The 24,004-nt window shown below is 54.2% G+C and overlaps 3 protein-coding genes across 4 annotated transcripts in view; all 3 read left to right on the top strand.

Annotated features, from left to right (window-relative positions):
• LRRC4B (leucine rich repeat containing 4B) overlaps window positions 1–12,139 on the top strand; it is a 47,380-nt gene extending 35,241 nt beyond the window's left edge. Inside the window, exon 2 of the mRNA XM_006897279.1 lies at window positions 10,286–12,139. Within this exon, the coding sequence (XP_006897341.1) occupies window positions 10,286–12,139 (1,854 nt within the window). The remainder of the gene's footprint in view (window positions 1–10,285) is intronic.
• Window positions 12,140–15,114: 2,975 nt separating this feature from the next.
• Window positions 15,115–17,446, top strand: ASPDH (aspartate dehydrogenase domain containing). The gene is made up of 7 exons (XM_006897278.1): window positions 15,115–15,169; window positions 15,686–15,830; window positions 16,036–16,120; window positions 16,223–16,372; window positions 16,461–16,681; window positions 16,755–16,909; window positions 17,403–17,446. Exons 1-7 carry the CDS (start codon window positions 15,115–15,117, stop codon window positions 17,444–17,446), a joined length of 855 nt encoding a protein of 284 aa, XP_006897340.1.
• A 616-nt stretch (window positions 17,447–18,062) lies between these two features.
• The window catches only part of JOSD2 (Josephin domain containing 2), a 7,346-nt gene continuing 1,404 nt past the window's right edge, over window positions 18,063–24,004 (top strand). Inside the window, exons 1-3 of one of the 2 annotated variants that reach the window (XM_006897277.1) lie at window positions 18,063–18,102; window positions 18,752–18,911; window positions 23,065–23,190. In XM_006897277.1, coding sequence (XP_006897339.1) covers window positions 18,766–18,911; window positions 23,065–23,190 — 272 coding nt within the window. In that variant the 5' untranslated portion in view covers window positions 18,063–18,102; window positions 18,752–18,765. Of the gene's footprint in view, window positions 18,103–18,751; window positions 18,912–23,064; window positions 23,191–24,004 lie in introns of those variants that run through there. The other variant, XM_006897276.1, reaches the window with a different exon arrangement.

Here is a 24,004-nt window from a genome sequence, read left to right as displayed (position 1 = left end):
AAAACAGATTAACATGCCAAGGTTTCTTTGTCTTTGGTTATTAACATTTCTAGGCTGTTTACAAGTTTACCAAGCTTTGGTGCTCTTTAGCATGGAGGAAGAAATATTCTTCGGTAATAACCAAGAAGCTATGGCCTAGGTTTCATTTAAAAAAAAAAAAAGGAGGAGGAGGAGGAGGAAAAAAGAAGAGGAGGAGGAAGTTGTTGTTGTTGTTGTTGTTGTTGTTGTTGTTGTGTGCTCTGCACAATAGCTCTGAACCCTGCTCTGTCCCGAGCCAATCTCACTGTCTCCGTGACCCCCTACACCCATCACCCCAGTTATTGTGTCAATTCGCCTGAATCGGAGTCTTCCTCTCCTGCGCTGTCCCCTCCACCTTTCTAAGCATGATGTCCTTCTCCAAGGAGGGTTCCTCCTGGCCGTGTGCCCAGAGTATGTGAGACGAAGACTCAAAATCCTTGCCTCCAAGGAGCAGCTCGGCTTCACCCTCTCCACGACAGTCTCAGAAACCCCACGGAAAGCTGCTGTGACTTGAAGGCAGTGGGATGGGTTAGGTTTTTAGGTGACCTCACAAGGAGCCTCGGTGGTGCTGTATTTTAATTAGTATAAACCCACAGGTTGTTGGTTTGAGCCCACCAACCACCCTGCAGGACAATGATGAGGCAGTCGGCTTTCTGAGAAGATTTGCAGCCTTATAAACTGCACTGGGGGCACTTCTAACTCTGTCCTGCAGGGGCGCTGTGAGTCAGAATCAGCCCCATAGCCGGGGGCTTGGTTTGGTTGTGGGCCTGTGGAGGGGGAAGTAGGTTCAGAGAGGTTAGGACACTTGTCCAAGGTCACACAGCTCAGCAGCAGCACAGCCAGGAATCCAGCTGCAATACCCACAGTCCACAGACAGGGAGTTGGGGAGGAGGGTTAGGGAGGGGAAGAGACTGGAATTCTCCCAGCAGCAAAGGGATTAGCTATTTAAAGCAACACCACCCCACATATATTCCCCGGGTTCCCTCTGCAGCAGCTCCCCCCCATTCCTGCACAGCTCTCAGGGCATTATTAAGGTGAGTGGCAGACGGAGCCCACCCCCTTTGGGAGTGCCCCCTTCATCTCCCTGTACACACACCCCTTCTATTTCAACTGGGGCAAAGCTCCCAAGGCTGAGCTGAGGAACAGTTTACAGGCTTCCTCTGTCCAGAGGCTCTGGAAGGGGAGGAGAGGTGGGGAATTTGGAAAACAAGAAGCTCTGGGCTCCAGGCCCAGCTCCTCCCATCCGTGGGTGGCCTGTCACTTGACCTTGCAGAATGGGAGGTGGAGGCAAGAGGGTGAGGGTGGAGGGTGTGGGGGGTTCGAGGCCCAACCTGCCACTTCCTCATCATGTGACCTGCTGCCTTATTCCCTTCTCTAAAAATTCAACAGAATAACATCAAGATTGTTGCTGTTGCTAAGTGCCATCAAGTCATAGGTGACTCATAGTAACCCTATGAACAAAAGACCTGGTCTCTTGTATAATGTTCATTGTTTCTCCAGGTTCATAGGGTTTCCAGGGGCAAGTTATTTCGGAAGTGGATGCCACTTCTGCTTCCCAGCTTGTTTTAATTGGGGAGCTCCACCAAACCCTGTCCACCATGGGTAACCATTATCACATTTGACACATCAGTGTCACAGTGTTCAGCTTCACAGCGACCACGAGTTACCTCTGTACAGCAAGTGGACAGACCAGGACTATACGACTTAAAAAAACGTTTGACCAAAAACGATTAAAAACAGGTCTGAGGGCCATAGAGCAAAGAAAAAATTTTAAATTGTGATTTGAATGAAAGTTTATATATCAGTTTTCTGTTCCATTTATACACATTTTGTTGTGATGCTGATCACAGGCCCCACAATAGAACAACACTCTCCCCAGTTCCTTCCTATGATTCTTGTTTCCATTCATCTTCTTTTTTTTATTTTATTTTATTACTTTTGTGTGCATGTACCGTCAAATCAGCTCTGACTGGTATAGGAGGAGATTGCCCCTCCTTCCCCAGCAGAGCATCTGGTGGATTCGAACCGTGCACCTCTGGGATTGTAGTTGCAGCTTCTTGCCACTAGGCCACCAGAGCTCCCCCTATTCATCTTCTTTTTATAACCCTCCTGCCCTCTGGGCAAATGCAGCCCTTTTGATATCAAATGGTTGTGGCAAACTGGTTCTTTTTTAAAAATTTTATTTTTATTTGTGTGTGTGTGTGTGTGTGTGTGTGTGTACCATCAAATCGGATCTGATTGGTACAGGAGGAGATTGTCTCTCCCTTTCCATCTGGTGGATTTGAACCACGCACCTCTGGGATTGCAGTGTAGCTTCTTGCCACTAGGCCACCAGAGCTCCCTAAGAGTTTTTGGGTTGTTTTTTTTTAATTCATTTTAATGAACATTTATAGGTATTTTGGATTTCCGTTCACTCATTGTTGCACATTTCTCCCCCTAAGGGTTATTTTTAATATTACATAATCTAAGGGAAAGATGGTTGTCAGGGAGGAAGGAGAGGGAAATAAATCAATAAATAGATTAATAGACATATGTTAAGATGAAGGAATAGAAAGGATCTGTTGTTCACAGGGTTTGTGTGAATCATAGTCAATTTGACAGCACCTAACAACAACATGACATGATTAGCCCAAAGGTTAGAAGTTCAAACCCACCCAAAGGTGCCTTGGAAGAAAGGCCTGGCAATCTGTTTCTGAAAGGTCCCATCCTTGAAAACCATCTGAGGTAGTTCATCTCTTCACATACAAGGTCTCCCATGAACCAGAATCTCTAAATGACTGGGGTGTGAGAACCCTTGAAAATTGGGTTTTCTACCCATTGGTTGCATTAACCCCTGTTGGGGGCATGGTCTCCAGCTACCTTAACTGTAGAAAACTGGTCTTGTAAATCATCAAAAGCTGTGAGACCAATATAAGAAAAAGCACTTTCCACACTGTGAGAGATGGCATTGATGGTGATGGAGAGCTTGTGAAGAGACTATGGAGCTGCTGTCAGGAGATTGTGGCACAGCTGGAAAGAGACTGTGGCAAGTTGTAAATAGAGGAAACCTGGAGAGAAAGGCCACAGTTTAGATGGTTGGATGATTGAAGGCAAAGCTGACTTATAACTGCTCTGAGATAAGATTTGCTCGATGATTGAAGAAATGAGAGGTTTCTTGCCTTGAGACTGCTGGACTAAACCTGGACTTGCATTGTAAGACATTCTTGCCTCCTCCACTCTCCAGCCTAGTTCCCTAATAAACCCTGTAACTGAGTAAAGTCTGTGAGTCTTGCAACAAACATGGGACCCAATGATTGATCAAAATAGGTGCAGCAGCATATGAGGTGGCATGTCTGCCTATGTAGCTATTTGTATGAAGTCCTCTCCAAAGTACTGAAGAGCAACGATGTCAGTCTGGAGACTAAGGTGCGCCTGATCCAGGCCATAATCTTTGCAATTACTTTGCTAGGTATCAGAAAGCTGGACAATTACTAGGGATGACAGAAAAGAGAATTGATGCCTTTGAGCTGTGGTGCTGGAGAAGAGTGGTGAATATACCATGGACTGCTAAGAGAACAAACAAGTTCATCCTGGAGAGGGTGAGACCAGGCTGCTCCTTGGAGTCAAGGATTCTGAAGCTCCATCTGACATACTTTGGACATGTTGCAAGGAGGGACCATTCCTTGGAAGGGATGTCATGCTTGGGAAGGTGGAGGGACAGCACAAGAGAGGAAAACCTTCAATGAGATGGATTGACTCAGTGACTGGGGTAATGGGGGTAGGTGTGTCAGAGACAGTAAGATTGGCACAGGATAGAGCAGGGTTTAAGGCTGCTGTACACAGGATCACGATGAATCGCAGGTGACTCAATTGCACATAACAACAACAACAATGGATGTTATTGATGGGCACAGTTCCCCTTTATGAAGCAAGTAGAAGTCACACTTGGCTTTTCTCAGTTTCCCACTGTTCCTTCCTCAATGACACAGCAACCACTGTAGCTGTGATTCTGTAATTGCCTGGAGAGCCCGGCTTTGTAACCTGTTACACCGCCGAAAGAAAGGTCAGAGATTCAAACCCTTCCATCCTCGAGGAGTCCAGGGTAAAGTTCACGAGTGTACCTGGAGGTCACCTGCGGAATCCTGGGTGCTGCACACAGTTGAGGGCTTGGCTACTAATTGTCCCTCGGAAGTGTGTGGTCATTGTTGCGGTTGATGGCATTGTTGATGATGTCGCTGTAGTTTTTGAAGTTGCTGAGTGGGCTCAAAATCACAGCCACACTGTGTACAACCCCAAAAAAAAAAAAAAAGAATGCTGTCCTTCCTTTTTTTTAAAAAAAATTTGTACATAGAAAAGGAAACCAATTTTTGTTTCCCTTCTCCCTTCTCCTCCCTGTCAACCATTCAACATTGATCCTCCCTGTGGGTAAACCTTCCCTTTGCTTTTTACAATCGTGGTCTTATACCATAATCATCCTTTTGAGACTGACTTATGTCACTCAGCATAATCTGTCTTCGTTCCCCATGCATGCTGTGCTGCGTGGTGCCAATCCATCTGTTAGGGACGCTTCACACTCCATTGTGTGACCACATCACAGTTTCTTGAGCCATTTACCCATTGATGGGCCCGTGGGTTGTTGCTAAATCTTTGATATTGTAAAGAAAATGCTGCAGTAAACATGGGTGTGGAGTAAATCTTTTTTTTTCCAAAATGCCATTTCTGTTCACCAAAGAAAAGGAAAGGTTTTCAGTTTCCCACAAAGCCCAACCCCTGGAGTTCACTGCTAAGTCTTGGCCTGTTTCCTCCAGTCATTTGTAGGGCACATCCCCAGTTTTTCGTCGGCTTTGTGCTTTTTCTAAAGGCACGATTACATACCACGCTGTTTTGTTTTGTTTTGTTTTTGTGTGTGTACCGTCAAATCAGATCTGACTGGTCCAGGAGGAGATTGTCCCTCCTTCTCCAGCAGAGCATCTGGTGGATTCAAACCACGTACCTCTGGGATTGCAGTGCACCTTTTTGCCGCTGGGCCACCAGAGCTTGCTCATGCTATGCTGTTTTGCTTCTCCCTTGACTCTCTGAATTCTCCTGGTGCCACATTATGCAATGAATTGGACTAGCAACTAAAAAGTCAGCGGTTCAGATCCACCAGTACGAGCTTCTATGAAAATTTACAGCCTCAGAAGCCAAGTGGAGGGTAGCCAGGCATTGAAATTAACTCGATGGCAGTGTGTTCGGTTTAGATTGTGGTTTATCGTTGAACAATGAACCCTAGTGGTGCAGTGGGTAAGTGCTGGGCTGCTTGCTAACTGAAAGTTCAGCAGTTCAAGCCCACCCGCAACTACATGGTGAAAAGACATGGCTGTCTGCTCCGTGAAGCTTCCACAGATTAAGACTCTTCCTGTCAAGTCGTCCCCAACTCATAGAGACCCCGTGTGATGGGGCAAAACTGTCCCAAAGGGTTTCCCCGGCCACTATCTTACTCAATGCAAGTGGACCTCCAACAGCTTCTTTCTTCTTCAGAGCAACTGGTGTGCTCAAACCACCTAACTTTGCCTTGCCAACCCAGTGCTCAGCCACCTCCCCAGCAGGGCTCGCTGTGTCGACTCCATCCTCCAGGTTGGCTGGGGTTGGAATCAGCTCAGTGGCAGTGGGTTTGTTTGGGGTTGATGGGGATGGGGGTGGGGAAGAAAGACAAGACCGTCTGTTGCTGTCTAAGTTGCAGCCTCGGAGGTCCAGTGAGAAGCTCTCCACTCTCTCCACTCCACACTGTGAGTCTGAATCCACTCGAGCCTCGTGGAAAGTGGCAGAAGAACCCCTGCATCATCAGTAAACCAGGACTCAAACCTGTTGCCATGGAGTCAGTTTCAATTCACAGTCATCCTACAGTAGGGTCGAGTACAGCCTGCCTCAGAGGGTTCAGAATGTCAGTTTAAAGACTAAGGTGTGTCTGACCCAAGCCACTTATCTCCAGTTGCTTTGCATGCATGTGGAAGTTGGACAATTAATAAGGTTGAAGAAGAGATGCCTTTAAATTGTGGTACTGGCGAAGAGTTTTGAGTAGCTCATCGACTGCCAGATGGATGGACAGGCCTGTCTCAGAGGAAGTACAACCAGGGAGTGCTCCCTAGAGGCAAGGGGGATGAAATTTCGCCTCACATCCTTCGGGCATGTTGTCAAGAGAGGCCAGTCCTTGGGAAAAGATAATCAAGCTGGGAAAGGTGGAGGGTCAGAGAAACGGGAAGTCCCTCAGCGAGCTGGGTTGACACAGAGACTCCAACGATGAGCTTATGCAGAGTGGAGACCGTGCGAACAAGACTAGACCAGGTTCCGATCTGCTGTGGGGCTGTGTGTTGCGATGGATCCGGTGACACCCAACAGCTCCCCAGAACCCTGGGGCTCGAAGCTGTGACTCTTCATGGACGCAGACTGTGTACCACATCTTTCTTCTGTGGAGCAGCTGGTGAGTTCGAACCACTCACCTTTCTGTTAGCAATCCAGTGCTTAGTCACTGCACCACCAGAGCACCTCATTATTCTATGATAATAATTGTTGTTGTTGTTGTTGTTGTTGTTGTTATGTGTTGTCAAGTGGCTTGCGACTCATAGCGACCCTATGTACAACAGCCCTAAACTCTGCTCTGTCCTGTGCCAATCACACTGTCTCTGACACTCCCATCCCGATTACCCCAGTCACTGAATCAATCCACCTCATAGAGGGCCTTCCCCTCCTGCGCTGTCCGTCCACCCTCCCAAGCATGATGTCCTTCTCCAAGGACCGGTCTCTCCTCACAACATGTCCAAAGTATGTTAGACAGAGCCTCAGAATCCTTGCCTCCAAGGAGCCACCTGGTTTAACCCTTTCGAGGACGAATCTGTTTGTTTTCCTAGCAGTCCATGGTATTCTCAATACTCTTCTCCAGCACCACAGCTCAAAGGCATCAATTCTCCTTCTATCCTCCTTGGTCATTGTCCAACTCTCTGATGCATAACAAGTAATTGTGAAGACCATGGCCTGTATCAGACGCACCTTAATCTCCAGAGAGACACCATTGCTCTTCAGTACTTTGGAGAGGTCTCTAACGGCAGACTTTCCCATGGCAATGCGCCTTAATAATTATTCTATGATAATAATTCTGACCCACAGACTCAGGGGGTGGAATAGCACTGCTTCACAGACTCTGCGAGCTGGGTGGTTTAAACCCACCAGTTGTTCCACAGAAGAAAAGAGAAGCTGGAGGTCCATTTGCATGGGGAACCCTCTGGGACAGTTTGGTATTGTCACACGGGGTCACTAGACTTCAAAGAACATGAGGTGCTCCCTCCAGGGGAGCTTCTGATAACATCATCACAAGAAATGTGCTCCACACACCTTTCTCAGGTCCAGCACTGCCTGTCCTGGGGCTCCCAGTCCCACTGCCAAGAGATGCAATCAAGCCTTGATTCTCAACAACCTGGACTCAAATTCTAGTCTTCTCCCCAGTGCTGTGTGAGCGCAGGCCCATATCTCCCTGTGCTTCAGTTTGCTTGCGATGCACTGTATCGCGATACACTGTCCCTTCTGTGGTACATTTGAGGCCAGATGTGCCCGGCCTTCCAGGACTGATGCCACTGTCAGTTGCCCTCGGTTGGCTCTTACCGTTGACAACCCCATTCTCCACAGAACATAACACTGTATGTTTGAAAGCACTCGCCACAGGAGAGCGAGGGCTGGGATCAATGCCACCTAGCCAAGGAGAGCCTTTGGTTAGTGACTTCAGCTCTCTGGGCCTCAGTTTCCCCACCTGTCAGTTATGGTTGCTGGTTCCCATTCAGGGCGACTCCACGGTCAACAGAACAACAAGGCACCCACTCCAGCACCACCTTCACCGTCACCAGTCGGCTCAAGTCCAAGGTTGGGGTCACTTCATGTTTCGAGTGTCTTCCAGCACTCCACTGGACAACGCTCCCCTGCGATCCTCGGCGTTCCCACAGGCTGGCCTCTGGAGACAGGTCACCGGGTCCTTCCTTCGAGCCTGTCTTAGCCCCAGAGGCCCCTTGGATTCCCCCTGGTGATGCTGCTGGTATTTGAAGAGCGGGAGGCCTTGCTTCCAGCATCACAGCGCCACAAGCAGAGGGATTGAGCGTCCTATCATTTATAACACCCCAGCGGGTCTTCCACCCTAATCAAGCCCGGGACTCTTTCTAGAGTGAAATAGTCACGCGAACAGGATCAATATATGCTTTAAACAGCTCCGCCGGCATTCTGATGAGGTGTCTCCACCAAATGGGATGAGTGCCAGAGAGGAGGAAGAAATCTTCCTGTTTGAAGAGCTTTATGGATTCCTGGCTAGCAGGAATTGAAAAAGGAGTGGTGCTAAGGGCCTGTCTCGCTGGGAGTTATCACCCATAAAGCACTCGGAACAGGCCTGGCTCCGAGGCGGCGCTTGATATGTGAGAGCCGCCGAAGCTGCCTGTCTTCATCTTTTGTGCTGAGTTAGAATTTCCATGCATATAAGAAAACGAGGGAGCTCTGGTGGCCTAGTGGCAAGAAGCTGCGCTGCAATCCCAAAGGCACATGGTTCGAAGCCATCAGCTGCTCCATGAGACAAGGATAGGCAATCTCCCCCACCCCACCCTATGCTAGTGCAATTAACTGTCTCTTAAAACCTGCTGGAGGGTCAGCCTTGGGTCAGTTCTGACTCGATGGTACACAATAACAACATAAAAAAATTACACCCATTTTAAGTTAACAGATGGGGGGGCTAGACAATTGTATACAGCCATGGGGCCACCACCTCAAGGGAACACGCCCATCACTCCAGGAAGTTCTCCCCATCCTGCGTATCTGTCTCTCTCACAGACCCACAAGCACACACTCAGAAAATGACTACATACTTCTAGACCATTCCAGGAATGCAATCCGACCACAGGTACTTTTGCTCCAGAGAGTGTCATTGAGCTTCACCCAAGTTGAGCATGTCAACGTTATTGTGATGGTTGAGTTGTCGCCAAGTTACAGGGACCTTCTGCCCCACAGAACAGTGTTGCACAGCGCGGGATCATCTCCACGAACAGGGGCTACGCCTGAGTCCGTGGCTGTGGCCACTGTGTACGTCCCCAGTGGATTTCATTTCATTCCACTGCATGGAGTTTGTTCATTCCTTAAGCTGGTGTATGTCTGACTTATTTCCAGGTGGGGCTGAAATCAGACATATGCCGTCGTATCTCTTGCATCAACACCCAAGAGTCGTGTGGCCACGTCAGACAGTAACTTTATGCTGGACTCCGTAAGACGCTCTTTTCCAAAGCGGTTGTACCAGCATTTATCCCCCATCAGCAGTAGGCAGACAGTCTCATGGCTCCACACCCTTAACAGCACTTGTGGACAGCAGTGTGGTTTTCATTTTGCTATGATTTTTGTTTTAAGGTTGTTATTGTTGCTGTTTCACAATCACTAGGATTCTGAGGCTTTGTCTGACATGCTTTGGATGTGTTGCAAGGGGGGACCAGTCCTTGGAGAGGAACGTCATGCTTGGGAGAGTGAAGGGACAGCACAGGAGGGGGAGAGCCTCGATGAGACAGATTGATTCAGTGACAGGGGTAATGGGGGTAGGTGTGCCAGAGACAGTGAGATTGGCACAGGATAGAGCAGAGTTTAGGGCTGTTGTACAGAAGGTCGCTCTGAGTTGCAAGTGATTCGATGGCACAGAACAACAACAACAACAATATACTGGAGAAGAGTATTGAATATACCATGGACTGCTAAGAGAACAAACAGGTTCATCCTAGAGAGGGTGAAGCCAGGCTGCTCTTTGGAGGCAAGGATTCCGAAGCTCACTCTGACAGACTTTGGGCATGTTGTAAGGTGGGATCAGTCCTTGGAGAGGGACGTCATGCTTGGGAGGGTGGAGGGACAGCGCAGGAGAGGAAAGCCCTCGATGAGGTGGATTGATTCAGTGACTGGGGGTAATGGAGGTAGCTGTGTCAGAGACAATAAGATTGACACAGGACAGAGCAGGATTTGGACTGTTGTACATAGAGTCGCTCTGAGTCGCAAGCGATTTGATGGCACATAGCAACAACAACAATATACTGCAGAAGAGTATTGAATATACCATGGACGGCTAAGAGAACAAACAGGTTCATTCTAGAGAGGCAGGTGTGTCAGAGACAGTGCGATTGGCACAGGATAGAGCAGGATTTAGGGCTGTTGTACATAGGGTCGCTGAGTCGCAGGCCACTTGATGGTATATAACCACAACAACAGTAGTATTAGGACTGATCGGTGTCTCTCTCCACCTCCCACCCAGGTGATCCGGACGGACACGTTCAAACACCTGCGGCACCTGGAGATCCTGCAGCTGAGCAAGAACCTGGTGCGGAAGATCGAGGTGGGCGCCTTCAACGGGCTGCCCAGCCTCAACACGCTGGAGTTGTTTGACAACCGGCTGACCACGGTGCCCACGCAGGCCTTCGAGTACCTGTCCAAGCTCCGCGAGCTCTGGCTGCGCAACAACCCCATCGAGAGCATCCCCTCGTACGCCTTCAACCGCGTGCCCTCGCTGCGCCGCCTGGACCTGGGCGAGCTCAAGCGGCTGGAGTACATCTCGGAGGCGGCCTTCGAGGGTCTGGTCAATCTGCGCTACCTCAACCTGGGCATGTGCAACCTCAAGGACATCCCCAACCTGACGGCCCTGGTGCGCCTGGAGGAGCTGGAGCTGTCGGGCAACCGGCTGGACCTCATCCGCCCGGGCTCCTTCCAGGGCCTCACCAGCCTGCGCAAGCTGTGGCTCATGCACGCCCAGGTGGCCACCATCGAGCGCAACGCCTTCGACGACCTCAAGTCGCTGGAGGAGCTCAACCTGTCGCACAACAACCTGATGTCGCTGCCCCACGACCTCTTCACGCCCCTGCACCGCCTCGAGCGCGTGCACCTCAACCACAACCCCTGGCACTGCAACTGCGACGTGCTCTGGCTAAGCTGGTGGCTCAAGGAGACTGTGCCCAGCAACACCACGTGCTGCGCGCGCTGCCACGCGCCCGCCGGCCTCAAGGGGCGCTACATCGGCGAGCTGGACCAATCGCACTTCACGTGCTACGCGCCTGTCATCGTGGAGCCGCCCACCGACCTCAACGTCACCGAGGGCATGGCGGCCGAGCTCAAGTGCCGCACGGGCACGTCCATGACGTCGGTCAACTGGCTGACGCCCAACGGCACGCTCATGACGCACGGCTCGTACCGCGTGCGCATCTCCGTGCTGCACGATGGCACGCTCAACTTCACCAACGTCACGGTGCAGGACACGGGCCAGTACACGTGCATGGTGACGAACTCGGCGGGCAACACCACGGCCTCGGCCACGCTCAACGTCTCGGCCGTGGACCCCGTGGCTGCGGGAGGCGGCGGCGCGGGGGGCGGCCCCGGGGGCGGAGCTGGCGGCGGAGGCGGAGGAGGAGGTGCAGGAGGAGGCTACACCTATTTCACCACCGTCACCGTGGAGACGCTGGAGACGCAGACCGGCGACGAGGTGCTGCAGCCGCACGGCACCGAGAAGGAGCCCCCGGGGCCCACGACGGACGGCGCGTGGGGCGGGGGCCGGCCCGGGGAGCCGGGGGGCGCGGCCGCCTCGTCCACCACGGCGCCGGCGCCGCGCTCCTCGCGGCCCACGGAGAAGGCCTTCACCGTGCCCATCACGGACGTGACCGAGAACGCGCTCAAGGACCTGGACGACGTCATGAAGACCACCAAGATCATCATCGGCTGCTTCGTGGCCATCACCTTCATGGCCGCCGTGATGCTGGTGGCCTTCTACAAACTGCGCAAGCAGCACCAGCTCCACAAGCACCACGGGCCCACGCGCACCGTGGAGATCATCAACGTGGAGGACGAGCTGCCCGCCGCCTCGGCCGTGTCCGTGGCCGCCGCCGCCGCCGTGGCGGGCGGGGGAGGCGTGGGCGGGGACAGCCACCTGGCCCTGCCGGCCCTGGAGCGCGACCACCTGAACCACCACCACTACGTGGCGGCCGCCTTCAAGGCGCATTACAGCAGCAACCCCGGGGGCGGGGGCTGCGGGGGCAAGGGGCCGTCGGGCCTCAACTCCATCCACGAACCTTTGCTGTTCAAGAGCGGCTCCAAGGAGAACGTGCAAGAAACGCAGATCTGAAGCCTCCTCGTAGGGGGGGGACGGGCCGGACTCACTTGGGACCCCATCAGCGGCCCTGGCCCGCCGCCGCCTGTCCACCCACCCAGCCCGCTGCACCCGGACTCCACCGGAGGCCGGCGGGGCGCGCACGGGGCCGCCCCCAGGAATGGCTCTGCGAGGGCTTTTTCTTCCGCTCGCTCCCGGCAGCGAGGACGATTGGGAAGGGCCTGGACCTGGGCTTTATTGCTCCGCGCTCTCCCACCACCTAGCCCAGCCCTTCTTCCAGGGAAGAGAGGAGCTTTTTTTTTTGGAGGGGTGTCCTATCCCTGCGCCCCCCCACCCCCACTACAGCCCTTCTTTTTACAGTTTTTTTGTTTGTTTGGTTTTCAGTTTGAAGCCTGACCCTCCCTTCCTCTCTCCTTCCCTTCCCTCCCTCCCTCCCCCTCCACCCCAGAAACTGAAGAGACAGAACGCGTGGTCCGAGCCTCCTCCTCGAAGCCCTGGCCCCTCGACACTCTGGCCCCTGTCTCCCACCCCCCCCCCCCCCCAGCGCTGAGCTCCGCTCCGCTCCGCCCCTTGTCCCCCTTGACTGAGGAGGGACAGCCCAGCCCCACCTGGTGGCCCTCGACCCTGCCCTAACCCCGCCCCCCACAAACTCTTTTGATACTGAAGGGAGGTTTGCGTCAACGACTACCTGCTCTGTAATTACTTTAAAAAAAAAAAAAAAACCACGGAAAAGTTAAAAAAAATAATTTTTTGGGGGGATTATGAAAGCATGAAGAAGAGAGGAAACAAAATGGAAATAGAATAGTGTGGGGGTAGTGTGACAGACTGAAATCCCCAGTGTCTGCAAAACCCAGAAGGAGCACCTGGTCCCCCCACTCCTGACTCAAGGTCCTGGAGGGATATGCAGGCCCCTCAGTCCCAGCGGGGCTTTGGTAGCCTCCTCTGTCCCCCTCACTTCGCAGAGCTCCTTTAAGAGGCTCTCACATTTTGTGCTACACTACTAGCTACTAACTGAAGAGTTGGTGGTTCTGCACAAGGGCCTGGGGATCAGCTTTCCGTAGAGATTATGGTTGGGTGGGCTGGCCTGCGAAAGGTTTGGTTCTTTTGGTCTCACTTCACACCTGGGCGTGATGTCCCCACCCTAAAGTCCCTGGAGGCACTGGTGCGACCACAGAAAGAGGGTCAGGTGGAGGTTGAGGGACACAGACTGCAGATGTAACCGTGGAGCACTGGGGAAGCTGGGTTTGCAACTTATTTTTGAGCGAAGACACACAGGTCAGGAGACACTTCCCCACCCTTGGAGAAGCTAAGAGACAAGGAGAGGGGACACTGCAGCTTAGAAGGTCCCCCAGGCTGCTGACCAGAGCCCTCTCGGCCAGAGGCAGTGGTGGGGCAGGGAGAGGGAATGGGGAGTGTGTGTGATGTCTGAAGGAGCCCCATGTCTCAGCAGAGCGCAGCAGATACCGGTAAGTACGCAGGGCAGGGCTATGCGCGCATGCGGGAGCTTTTCCAGAGAGACGATAAAGATACAGGGTGACCAGAGCCGAGACCCCACAGGCCTGACAATCACCCTCTTCCCCCAGCCAAGCAGGTTCCCCCAGTGAGGCTCGAATGAGAACCGTGGAGTGGGAGCAAGTGGGCCCCAAGGACCCCTCCTGCTTAGGACTGTTCTCCCCGCCCTCACCGCATCTTATCTTGTCCCACCTAGGGCTTTTCACAGCACATTCTCCCCATATCAGCATCCTCCACTCCGCACCAGCCTCCCCAGGCGACAAGATGTCTGGGGTCTCGGGCCCTATCAGCCCACGACCAACTGTCTGCCTCTGCCACCGCTGGCTGTCCACTTGGGACTCTGGGCGCCCCCCTCCTTCCCCACCCCCAGCCTCCCTTTCATGCTCTCTTTCCCTCTTGGTCCCTTTCAGCGCGGATCCTGGTTGCCATGGAAACACTGCAGCGGGTACCAGGTGGTGGTTGGGGGCAGGGCGCGAGGCTGCGGCAGCCTTCGGTGCCAGGCACCCGAGAGGGGAGAGGCGCAGTGGCCAAGCAGGGAGCATTCTGGGGAGGGTAGGGGAGCACTCAGAGACTCCCCGAGCCTCAGGCCTTCTCCTTGACCCCCGAGAGGTGGAAAGAGGGAGGGACGTGGCGTGGGGGTGAGGATGCAGTCACGAGGAGAGGGGGCTGGTGGCATCGAGGCAGAAGGGAGAGTGAGTGGAAGGTGGAAAGTCAAGGTGATCTGAAGGGCACAACGAGGAAGAACTGCGGGTGCAAGGAGGTGGGGTGACGGGACGTGGGGGTCCCTGAGGCAGAGGCGCGGTTTGGACAAGCTGTCGAGGCCAAGACGGCCAGGCTGAGAGAAAAGGCCGAGAACCCAGCTGGGGACAGGACTGCTAGGGACAGGGACAGAGACGCTAAGAAGAGAGGCTGAGGCAGAGGAGGGATGGAGGAAGAGATCCAGACAGAACAAGGGGTGAGGAGGTCCCCGGAGCCGGCATGGACATGGCTGCATCAGCTTTAGTTATTCCTGAATTTTGTTTTATGGACAAGAAGCCCAGCAGTGCTAAGTGGAAAGACCCCCAAGAGCAAGACAAGCGAGCCCAGAGTCCCCTCTCCAGCCCGCTCAACCCCCGCCCCAAGCAGGATGCTGTTTCCATGACAACCTGGCGCCCAGAGGAGGGCGGGAGAGACTGCGGAGGAAATTTTCCACAGCGGCAGGGAGGGCGGGCGGAGGGGGCCAGGCAGAGGAAGGCCGCCGACGGCGCGGGGGCCACTTGGGGCTCACACACCCCCACCTCGCAAATGCACAAGTACAGGAAAGGGTCCTCGCCCCTCCCCATCCAGCAAACCCCCACCCCCAGTTCTGGGCTGTGGGGGAGGTTCCGAGAAAACCAAGGGTCAAATGTCCAAAGGTTAGCTGCTGCTCGGGCCTGGGGGGTGGGGGTGGCAGGCAGCGGCAAGTGGAGCTCAGACACGCGCCACCAGATCCAAGCAGCATGGCCGTGGACAGGGTGCCCCGGAGGGTGGGGGTGGTGGGCTATGGCCGGTTAGGTGAGTGTGAGCCTCATGGCCTAGTCACCAGTTAATGGGCAGCACCCACCTGTCCTGTCCGTGCCCTGCTTGTGCTCCCGCCCACACCAGCTTTCTGGGGTTCAGTTCTGATCTCTAGGTCACTGTCCTCTCTCTCTGGGTCTCTGTCCCCCTCTCTCTGTCTCTGCCCCCACTTCTGTCCTTTTCTCTCTGTGTGTCTCTGTCCCCCTCTCTCTGGGTCCCACCCCTGGGTCTCTGTCCCCCTCTCTCTCAGTCTCTGTCCCTTCCTGTGTCTGTCCCTCCCTCCCTCTCTGTCCCCCACTTCTGGGTCTCCGTCCCCCTACTCTGGGTCTCTGTCTCCCTCTCTCTGGGTCTCTGTCCCCCCATCTCTGTCCCTTTCTGTGTCTGTCCCTCCCTGTCTGTGTCTCTGTCCCCCTCTCTGTCTCCGTCCCCCTCCTCTGGGTCTCTGTCCCCCGGTTCTTTGTCTCCTTCTCTCTCTGGATCCCTTTCTTAGGCTTTAGACCACTCTCTCCCCAGGACAATCCCTTGTCTCCCACCTGCTGACTCAGGGGCCAGAACTGGGCCTAGAACTTGCGTTTGTCTGGAATCGGGACCCAGGAAGAATGGCAGGGAACGTGCCTCTTCCCCTGCAGCTGCAGGACCTCAATGCCCTTGGGGAGAGGTCAGTGACCCTGCCAGGGCCAGACAGGGCTCCCTGAAACTTCTGCTCTGCCTTGTCTGGGGCTGTGCCATGTCAACTGAGGCCCTCGCTGGGTGTCTGTTTCACGCACGTGAGGGGGGGGTGGGAAGAGGGTATGCACCGGCCTGTGGAGGCATGGGGGGCTAGCCCTACTCTCAGGCCCTCCCCCGTCTCTCCATTCTCCCAGGCGCCCCGATCTGGTGGTGGAAGTGGCCCATCCCCAAATAATCCATGATTCTGGGGCCCACATCCTGCGTCATGCCAGTCTGCTGGTGAGACCCTACCCACCTGGAACCCCAGGACACCAACCCTTCTGCCCTGACCTCCATTCCTAAGCCTGACCTGGGCGCCTCCCCCTGCTCAATGCGCCCCAGGTGGGGTCCCCCTCAGCTCTGGCGGACCCGGCTACTGAACACCAGCTCCGAGAGGCGTCCCACCGCTGGGGCCACGCTGTGTTCGTCGCCCGGGGGGCCTTGTGGGGATCGGAGGACATCACCAGGCTGGACGCAGCAGGGGGCCTTCAGGTCAGGCCGTCAGGACCTGGGGAGGGGGCTGCAGAGACTCCGCCCCCGGCCGCCCAAGCTCCCTTCCCTTCCCCCCTTCTCCCTGCAGAGCCTCCGAGTCACCATGGCCACGCACCCCGACGGCTTCCGCCTTGAGGGGCCCCTGGCCGCGGCCTCCAGGACCGGACCCCGCACGGTGCTCTACGAGGGTCCGGTGCGGGGACTGTGCCCATGGGCCCCCCGTAACTCCAACACCATGGCGGCCGCAGCCCTGGCCGCCCCTAGCCTGGGCTTCGACCACGTCGTCGGGGTGCTGGTGGCCGATGACAGGTGAGCCCGGCCAAGCGGGGACGCGGAGGCCAGAGCCAGGCCCGCCCGGCTGACCGCCCTCCCGCCGCCCCAGCCTCCCGGACATGCACGTGGTGGAGGTGGAGCTGAGCGGACCTCTGGGCCCCAGCGGCCGCAGCTTCGCCGTGCGCACCCGCCGGGAGAACCCGGCCGAGCGGGGCGCGGTCACCGGCTCGGCCACGGTCACCGCCTTCTGGCGCAGCGTCCTGGGTGAGGCCCGGCGCGCGGGGTCTCGGCCCCTGTACTGGAGGCTCCTGGGCTGATTTCTACGTGTTTTCAAACTTTGTATCGGTCTCTCGATCCACGTCCAGCTCCTGGGACTCTGGCCCCCTCTCTCTGGGTCTCCCTCCGTCCCCGATCCTGTGGGTCTCTCCCTCTCTCTGGGTCGCTGTCACTGTCTCTGATCTGTGTCCCCTCCCTGTGTCTGCTTCCTTCTCTGGGTCTCTGTCCCCCGCTGTGTGTTTCCTTATCTCTGAGTCTCTGTCCTCTCCTTTCTCTCTTGGGCTCCTGTTCCCTTCTCCCTGACTCTCACGGCCCCTCCAACCTTGGCCCTTTCCCCTTCAGTTTATGTCTCCCATCTCTCTCTCTCTCTGTCTTTCTATCTCTGTCTCTGTCTGTCTCTTTCTATCGCTCTCTGTGTCTCTTACTCTCTCTCTCTGCACGGTGCGTATCAGTCTTTAATTCTCCATTTTTTCTACCGCAGGCTGCTGCCAGCTCCCCTCCAAGCCAGGGATCCATCTCTGCTGAGAACCCTCCTCCCTCCAGAGAAGAACATCAGAGTCTTTGATTTCCTCGCCCCCACTTGCCCCCACGTCTGCTCTGGTCTCAGTTTGCCCAGATCTCCGTCTCTCCTCGCAGTAAAACATCTCCCTACACGGCCCTAGTGTCTCGGTTTTTCTACTCTGTGACGTCACACTGCCTCTGCACACGTTGGCTATGACGCCATCACGAGAAGCAGGCATAGTTGGGGGGGGGGGCGGAGAGAAGGCAAAAACAAACAAACCACAACCCTCAATTGATATCGCGAGGGTTTACGTACTTCATTTCCCAGAATCCTCTGAGCAGCGGAGTGGTAGAGCGCACGCTGGGGCACGCTGGTCTAGGGTGTAGGATTCTTCTAGGTGTATTTCCGGTTTTCTTCGCAGAGGCTGATGGGAGTTGTAGTCCAGGGTCTTGAGATTTCACTACAATTCCGGTCTAGTCAGCCTATGTCTTCCGTTTGGCGGTAGTGAGGTCGCGGGGCCCGCCGGGAGTTGCAGTCCAGCACGCGGGGCCCGCCGGGAGCCGTAGTCCGTCCCGCCTGCCCAGTCAGCGCCCACTTCCCGCCCGGCGCCCGGAGACCACAGCCTCCGCCCAGGGGGATGCGGAAGCCCCTGGCTCGCGGGACCAGAGAGGCAGGCGGGGTGAGCGGCGTTGCCAGGCAACAGACGAGCGGGCGGTTGGGGTACGGGTCGAGGAAGAGGGTTCTGTTAGTATCCGGGGCGGGGGTGGAAAGGGGCCTGGTTGCCAGGCGATCAGAGGAGGGGACCCTGTTGCTTAGTGACCGGGGAGTGGACCCTGTTTGCCACGTGACAAGAAAGAACATGGTCTTTTAGCGACAAGGGGGCGATGGGAGAAGGCTTCAGTTGCTAGGCGACCATAAGAGACCCTGTTACCTAGAGACAGGGGAGGTGGATCCCTCTATTGCTAGGTAACCAGAAAAAAAAAATACTTACCTAGTGAAGTGGGAGGGGTGGCGATCCTCTGTTGCTAGGTAACCAAGGAGGGGGTCCTGTTAACTTAGGAACAGGGACTGGGGGCTTCTTTGTTGCGAGCAGCCAACATAGGGACCCTTTTACGTAGGGATGTAGTGGCATCTTCTGTTGCTAGATAACCTACCTCGGGATGTGATGGGATCTCCTTAGACGCCTAAGACAGACCTTGGTCCCTAAGGGCAAAGGATGGAGGGCCCTCTGGACCCAAGGAGGCCCCTTCAATGGCATTGCCTCTCGGAGGCACTCAGGCTGTGGAGCTTTATCTAGTTCCTTCCTGAAGCCGAGATTCCCCCCACAGGAGCTGAGGGCGGTATGTCCCAGGCCCCAGGAGCACAGCAGAGCCCACCCTCCGTGTACCACGAGAGACAGCGCCTGGAGCTGTGCGCCGTGCACGCCCTCAACAACGTCCTGCAGCAGCAGCTGTTCAGCCAAGAGGCTGCCGATGAGATCTGCAAGAGGTGACCGCCACCTGGCCCAGCCGTGGGCACCTGGAGACACAGTCTCCTCTAGGCAGGGCCAGCGCCCACTGGGGCTAGTCGCCGCCTCCTGCTCGTCTCTGGCCCCCACAGCCTCAGTCCGAGCTCACCTCTCCCTCTCTCATCTGTCCTCTCATTCCTGCCTCCTCACTGGTCTCCCAGCCCTCCAGTTTGACTCCAAAGCTGATCCTACCCCACCCTGCTCAAATCCCTCCCTGTCCCGTTGGGACAAGCCCAGCCCCTCAGCTTGTGATCCAAAACTCTGCATCCCTACCCAACTCTCTTTCTGCCTCTTGACACCACCCTACCCAGCTGCTTATCTTAACCTACTAGTATTGGAAATGCCACAAGTGGGTGTTTTAACAGACAGAAATTTGTTCTCCCAGTTAGGAAGCTAGAAGCCTGAATTGAGGGCACCCAGAGGGCTTTACTCTGTGGCTGTTCCAAAAGGCTCTTATCTCGTTTTCAGCTTCTGTTCCTTGGCGATCATGTGGCCCATACTCTCACCCTCCTCTCTGTACACTTGTTTAGTCTGCTCTGTTAGGTGTCAAAAGAGGCTGATTTGAGATTGACACTGCACTGACACGCGACCCCTCGTCTGCCGGTTTGCCATGATGCTGGAAGCAGCGTCCTCAGTATTTCAAATACTAACAGGGTCACCGTGGCAAACAGATTACATACAGCAGAGCTTCGAGATTAAGAAGCAGACTGGCCATCCAATTCTGAAATTGCAGGTCCTCCGAAGCCTAATGGACAGCAGTGGAGCGTTCACAGATAGAACACCAGAAGGCAGGCCCACTCGGGTTGGGGGCCACTCAGCAGTGGGCGTGAGTGTGGCTCAGAATGTGAGGATGATATGAGAAGACCAGGTTTCGATCATTGTTCACTTGGTCGCTATGAGTCGTAGTGTAATCGATGGCACCTAACAACAAAGCCATCACTAATTCTGCCTCATTTACATAACAAAGCCCATTTATCCAAGTGGAATGATAACCACAAGTGCCCTGACCTACACAGCCTTATGTTCCAGCTCACAGCAAACCCCTCGGAAGGTGTAGAATGACCCATTCGATGTCCTGAGCCGTCTTTTCAACACACATCACTCGGCCTTTTTTTCCTGAGGAGTAGCTGATGGGTTTGAACCGTCCACCTTTTGGTTAGCAGCCGAGCAATTAGTCTTTGTGTCTCCAGGACTCCTTTAGGGTGTACCTATTGCTGTGGCGTTGACTCTAACTCTTAACAACGCTGAAGGGCACAGTGGAACTCCCCTCTAGTGGTTCTGAGACTGGAATCAATCTCTCTCGCTCTGTGTGTGTTTGTGTGTGTGTGATTTGAGTGAAAATTTACAAAGCAAATTGGTCCAACCATTTATACACATCTCGTTTTATGACATCACTGACAGTACTCACTATGCAGCTGCATTCTTCCCACTTCATTCTTGTGATTCTCATTTCCATCAATCCTTCTACCCTACCACTTCCTGCCTTCCGAACTTTATCTCTGGGCAAATGCTGCTCTTTTTGACCTTATATGGTGGCTTATTCTAAACAGTGAGGGCTTCTACTAGTCCCCCCTTAAAGGCCTGTGTCTTGTTTGCCCAAGGCTGTAGTCTCTACAGAAGCAGACGACTTTGTCTTTCTCCTAGGGAGCAGCCGGTGGTTTGAACCTCTGACCTTTAAGTTAGCAGCTAAGTGCTTAATCCCTCCACTGCCACAGGGCCTTTGCACAGCTGTTCTTTCTGCCTGGCATAGTTTCCTCCTCCCTGACATGGTTCTCATTTCTCAAGATTTCACACATTATTGCTTTCTCATCATCTGTCTGTCCATCTCCTCCTTTCTGTCCCTGCAACCAGCCCATACTCCCCTCCTCCTAGCCTGTCTCCTGTAAGGTCCCAGGGGCCCCCAAGCATCTTCAGGTCTAGTCCCAGCCACTCAGACCTTAAATGCAGGAACACCTTGGAAAAACTGTGGATCTGGTTCCAGACTTCTTAAGGAAAACAAAGGTCTCTATAAAGCAAGTCATATAAATTTTTCTGGCTTCTCAGTGCATTTAAAAGGCTATAGCTTATTACTTTTTTTTAATTACTATTATTTTGTGTGTGTACCGGCAAATCAAATCTGACTGGTACAGGAGGAGATTGCCTCTCCTTCTCCAGTGAGCATCTGGTGGATTTTGAACCGCGCACCTCTGGGATTGCGGTTCAGCCTCTTGCCACTAGGCCACCAGAGCTCCGAAAGGCTGTAGCTTATTAAAGGCACCCTAGATGGATTGACACAGTGTCAAAAATCAGTGGGCTCAAGCATACCAGAGCTGATGATGATTGCACAGGATAGAAGAACAGCGTTCAGATCCTTTGTTCATAAGGTCGCTATGAGTCAGACTCAACTCGATGGCATCTAACAACACGTGGCACAGCAGGGAGCTCTGGTGGCTTGGCAGGTAATTAGTCACCCTGCCAACCCAAAGGTGTGCAGTTCAAATCCACCAGGTGCTCCAGGAGAGAAAGATGGGCAGTCTCCTCTGGGGCAGTTTACAGCCAGCCTCTCATAACCCACTGGCGGGTCAGCTGTAGGTTGGTTCCAACTCTTGTAGCAATGACTTTGTTATTTCGCTTGATATTCTTTTAGTGGCATGGGACATTTCCTGTCGGGCTGTTAACCACATGGTGATTGGTTCACATCTACAAGCCAATCCACAGGAGAAAAATGGGAGTCTCCTCCCAAAAAGACTTCAGACTTCAGAAACCCAGTGGAGGGTTGCAGTGGGGCAGAATAAACTCAGTGGTGAGGAGTTTGAGGGTCTGTTACAGGACCTCTCATGTTGCACAGGAGGGAGTAAGTGTTGTGCTTATCTGAGAGGTTGGCAGTCAAATCCACCAGCCTCTCCAAGGAGGAAGATGAGGCAGTAAGCTTTTCTGTAGGAATTACCTCCTGGGGAGCCCTGTGGGGCTGTCCTGTTCTGTCCTCTAGGGTGGCCCGGAGTCAGAACCGCCCCAACAGCATGAGCTTGGTCCTGGTTTGCTGGTCCGTCCAGGGTGACATAATGGAAAGTGTGAGATGTGGTGAGAATCACTAAAATAGGACCCCGAGACGTGGAGTGAAAACTTGCTGTTGGAAAAATGCCACCTATGGACTTGCTGGTCGCAGGGTCACCACAGTCCCATGATTGGTAAAACCTTCAGCATCTGTGAAGTGCAGTGAGATGGGGTCCACCTGTAAGGATCCCAGTGCCTTCGACTTTCAGGTCAGGACTGAGACCCGGAGAGGAATCAGGAACCTGGCTCCCTCAAACTGGACAAGGGAACAGAGACACAGAACAAGAATCCACAGACCTTCCCCACACCCTCCCTGCCTCTCCTCCGCCCAGCCCACCCAGGGCCCCGAGGAGAACAGAGGGGCTGTTGTTCAGACGGGCTGGGCCCAGAGACAAGTGGGGACAGGCTGGGCCTCTGGGGGTTGGGGAACAGCTGATAGGAAAGCCAAGAGCCTGGGACACTGACAGCAAAGCTGGGAAACAGGTGGCTGGAGCTGAGGCTTAGAGGTGAGCAGGGACCACGTGGGGCCTCAAATGCCAAGGTCACAGAGCCTTGAATGCCTGTGTTACAAGGACTCACATGCCAATGTCACGGGGCATCGAATGTCAAGGTCACAGAGCCTTGAATGCCTGTGTTACAAGGACTCACATGCCAATGTCACAGGGCATCGAATGTCAAGGTCACAGAGCCTTGAATGCCTATTCACAAGGACTCAAATGCCAATGTCATGGGAAATCGAATGTCAGGGCACAGGGCCTCGAATGCCAAGTTCAGGGGCTTGAAGCCTATCCTGAGAGTACTAGGGAGTCATGGAGGGTTGCAGGGGAGAGGTAAGACCAGATTGGAGCATAGAAAGCCCTGCAGGGCCTTGTGGGAAATAGGCTGAGGCCAGGGTGAAAGTTCCACCAGGGTGAGGTCTTAGGGTCCCAGCAGAAAGAGCCATCAAGCAAGAAGAACAGGGCCTGGGGGTGGACAGGTTGTGGGAGTCAAAGAGAAGAAACCATCCAAACATTGAGGTGACTCTCCTGCCTTGTGGGAAAAAGGATTCCTTTCCAGAGGACTGCCCAAGCCAGGCTCTGACTACCTCCCCTCCCCATCCAGGCTGGCACCAGACTCCCGGCTGAACCCCCATCGGAGCCTCCTGGGTACTGGAAACTATGACGTCAACGTGATCATGGCTGCTCTGCAGGGGCTGGGCCTGGCCGCTGTGTGGTGGGACAGGAGGAGGTAGGTCAGGGAGTGCTGCCCCACGGGAGCTGGCCTGGTCACAGGGCGGGGGGCTTAGTAGAGGGAGGAGAGGGTGGTTGGGGGTTCGGGTGGGTGGGAGGAAGGAAGATATCTCAGCTTCTAGTGCAGCCATATAAGATGTACCCACGGTGGGCTTCAACAAGCAAGTTCTTCCCCTCGCAGTCTGAGAGTTTAGAAGTCTGGATTTAGGGGGCTTCAGATGCTGGGGGAAAGGAAGGCTTCCTTTCTGCTACCTCTGGAGGAAAGGCCTTGTTCCTGCTGAGCGCCGTTGCTGGGCATCTCGTCCCCCATCTCTGCTGGCCTCATCTTCAGCTTGACTCGAGACAAACCCTCCACATAACCTGCCTCATTGTGTAACAGAAACCCACTCCTACATGGGATTATAACCACGTAGAAGTTGGAATTTATGGCACTTTTTTTTTTTTTGAGGAGGCTGAAGATAACACGGCAGAGGAGAAAGAGAGAACCTCTGCCCAGAATGAGTCCTGTTAGGTGGGGTCAGACATGACTGCTCTCGCCCACTTTTGAACCACTTCTGAAAACAGCCATCTCCCCATGGCTCTCTCTGCTTGTCTGCTGGGTTCAATAATTCACAGCAAGGGCCACGCAGAAGTCACAGATGATACCCACCACCACCATGGGGCTTACTAGGGGAAGAAACAGGCTACAATTCAGGATCAGGAATGAATCAGGATGCAGTTCTTCATCTAAGACAGACTCCTTGCAGCCATGCCCAAAGGCAGGCTTCTCTCTCTGGCCCTTGTCGTGTGAGTCTTTGGAGCCAGCCCAGCCT

This window comes from Elephantulus edwardii, unplaced genomic scaffold, assembly GCF_000299155.1.
Source record: "Elephantulus edwardii isolate Elephantulus edwardi_28Jun2011 unplaced genomic scaffold, EleEdw1.0 scaffold00208, whole genome shotgun sequence".
Lineage (NCBI taxonomy): Eukaryota > Metazoa > Chordata > Mammalia > Macroscelidea > Macroscelididae > Elephantulus > Elephantulus edwardii.
Note: the sequence above shows the minus strand (reverse complement) of the source record. Positions and strands in the feature narration are given on the sequence as shown.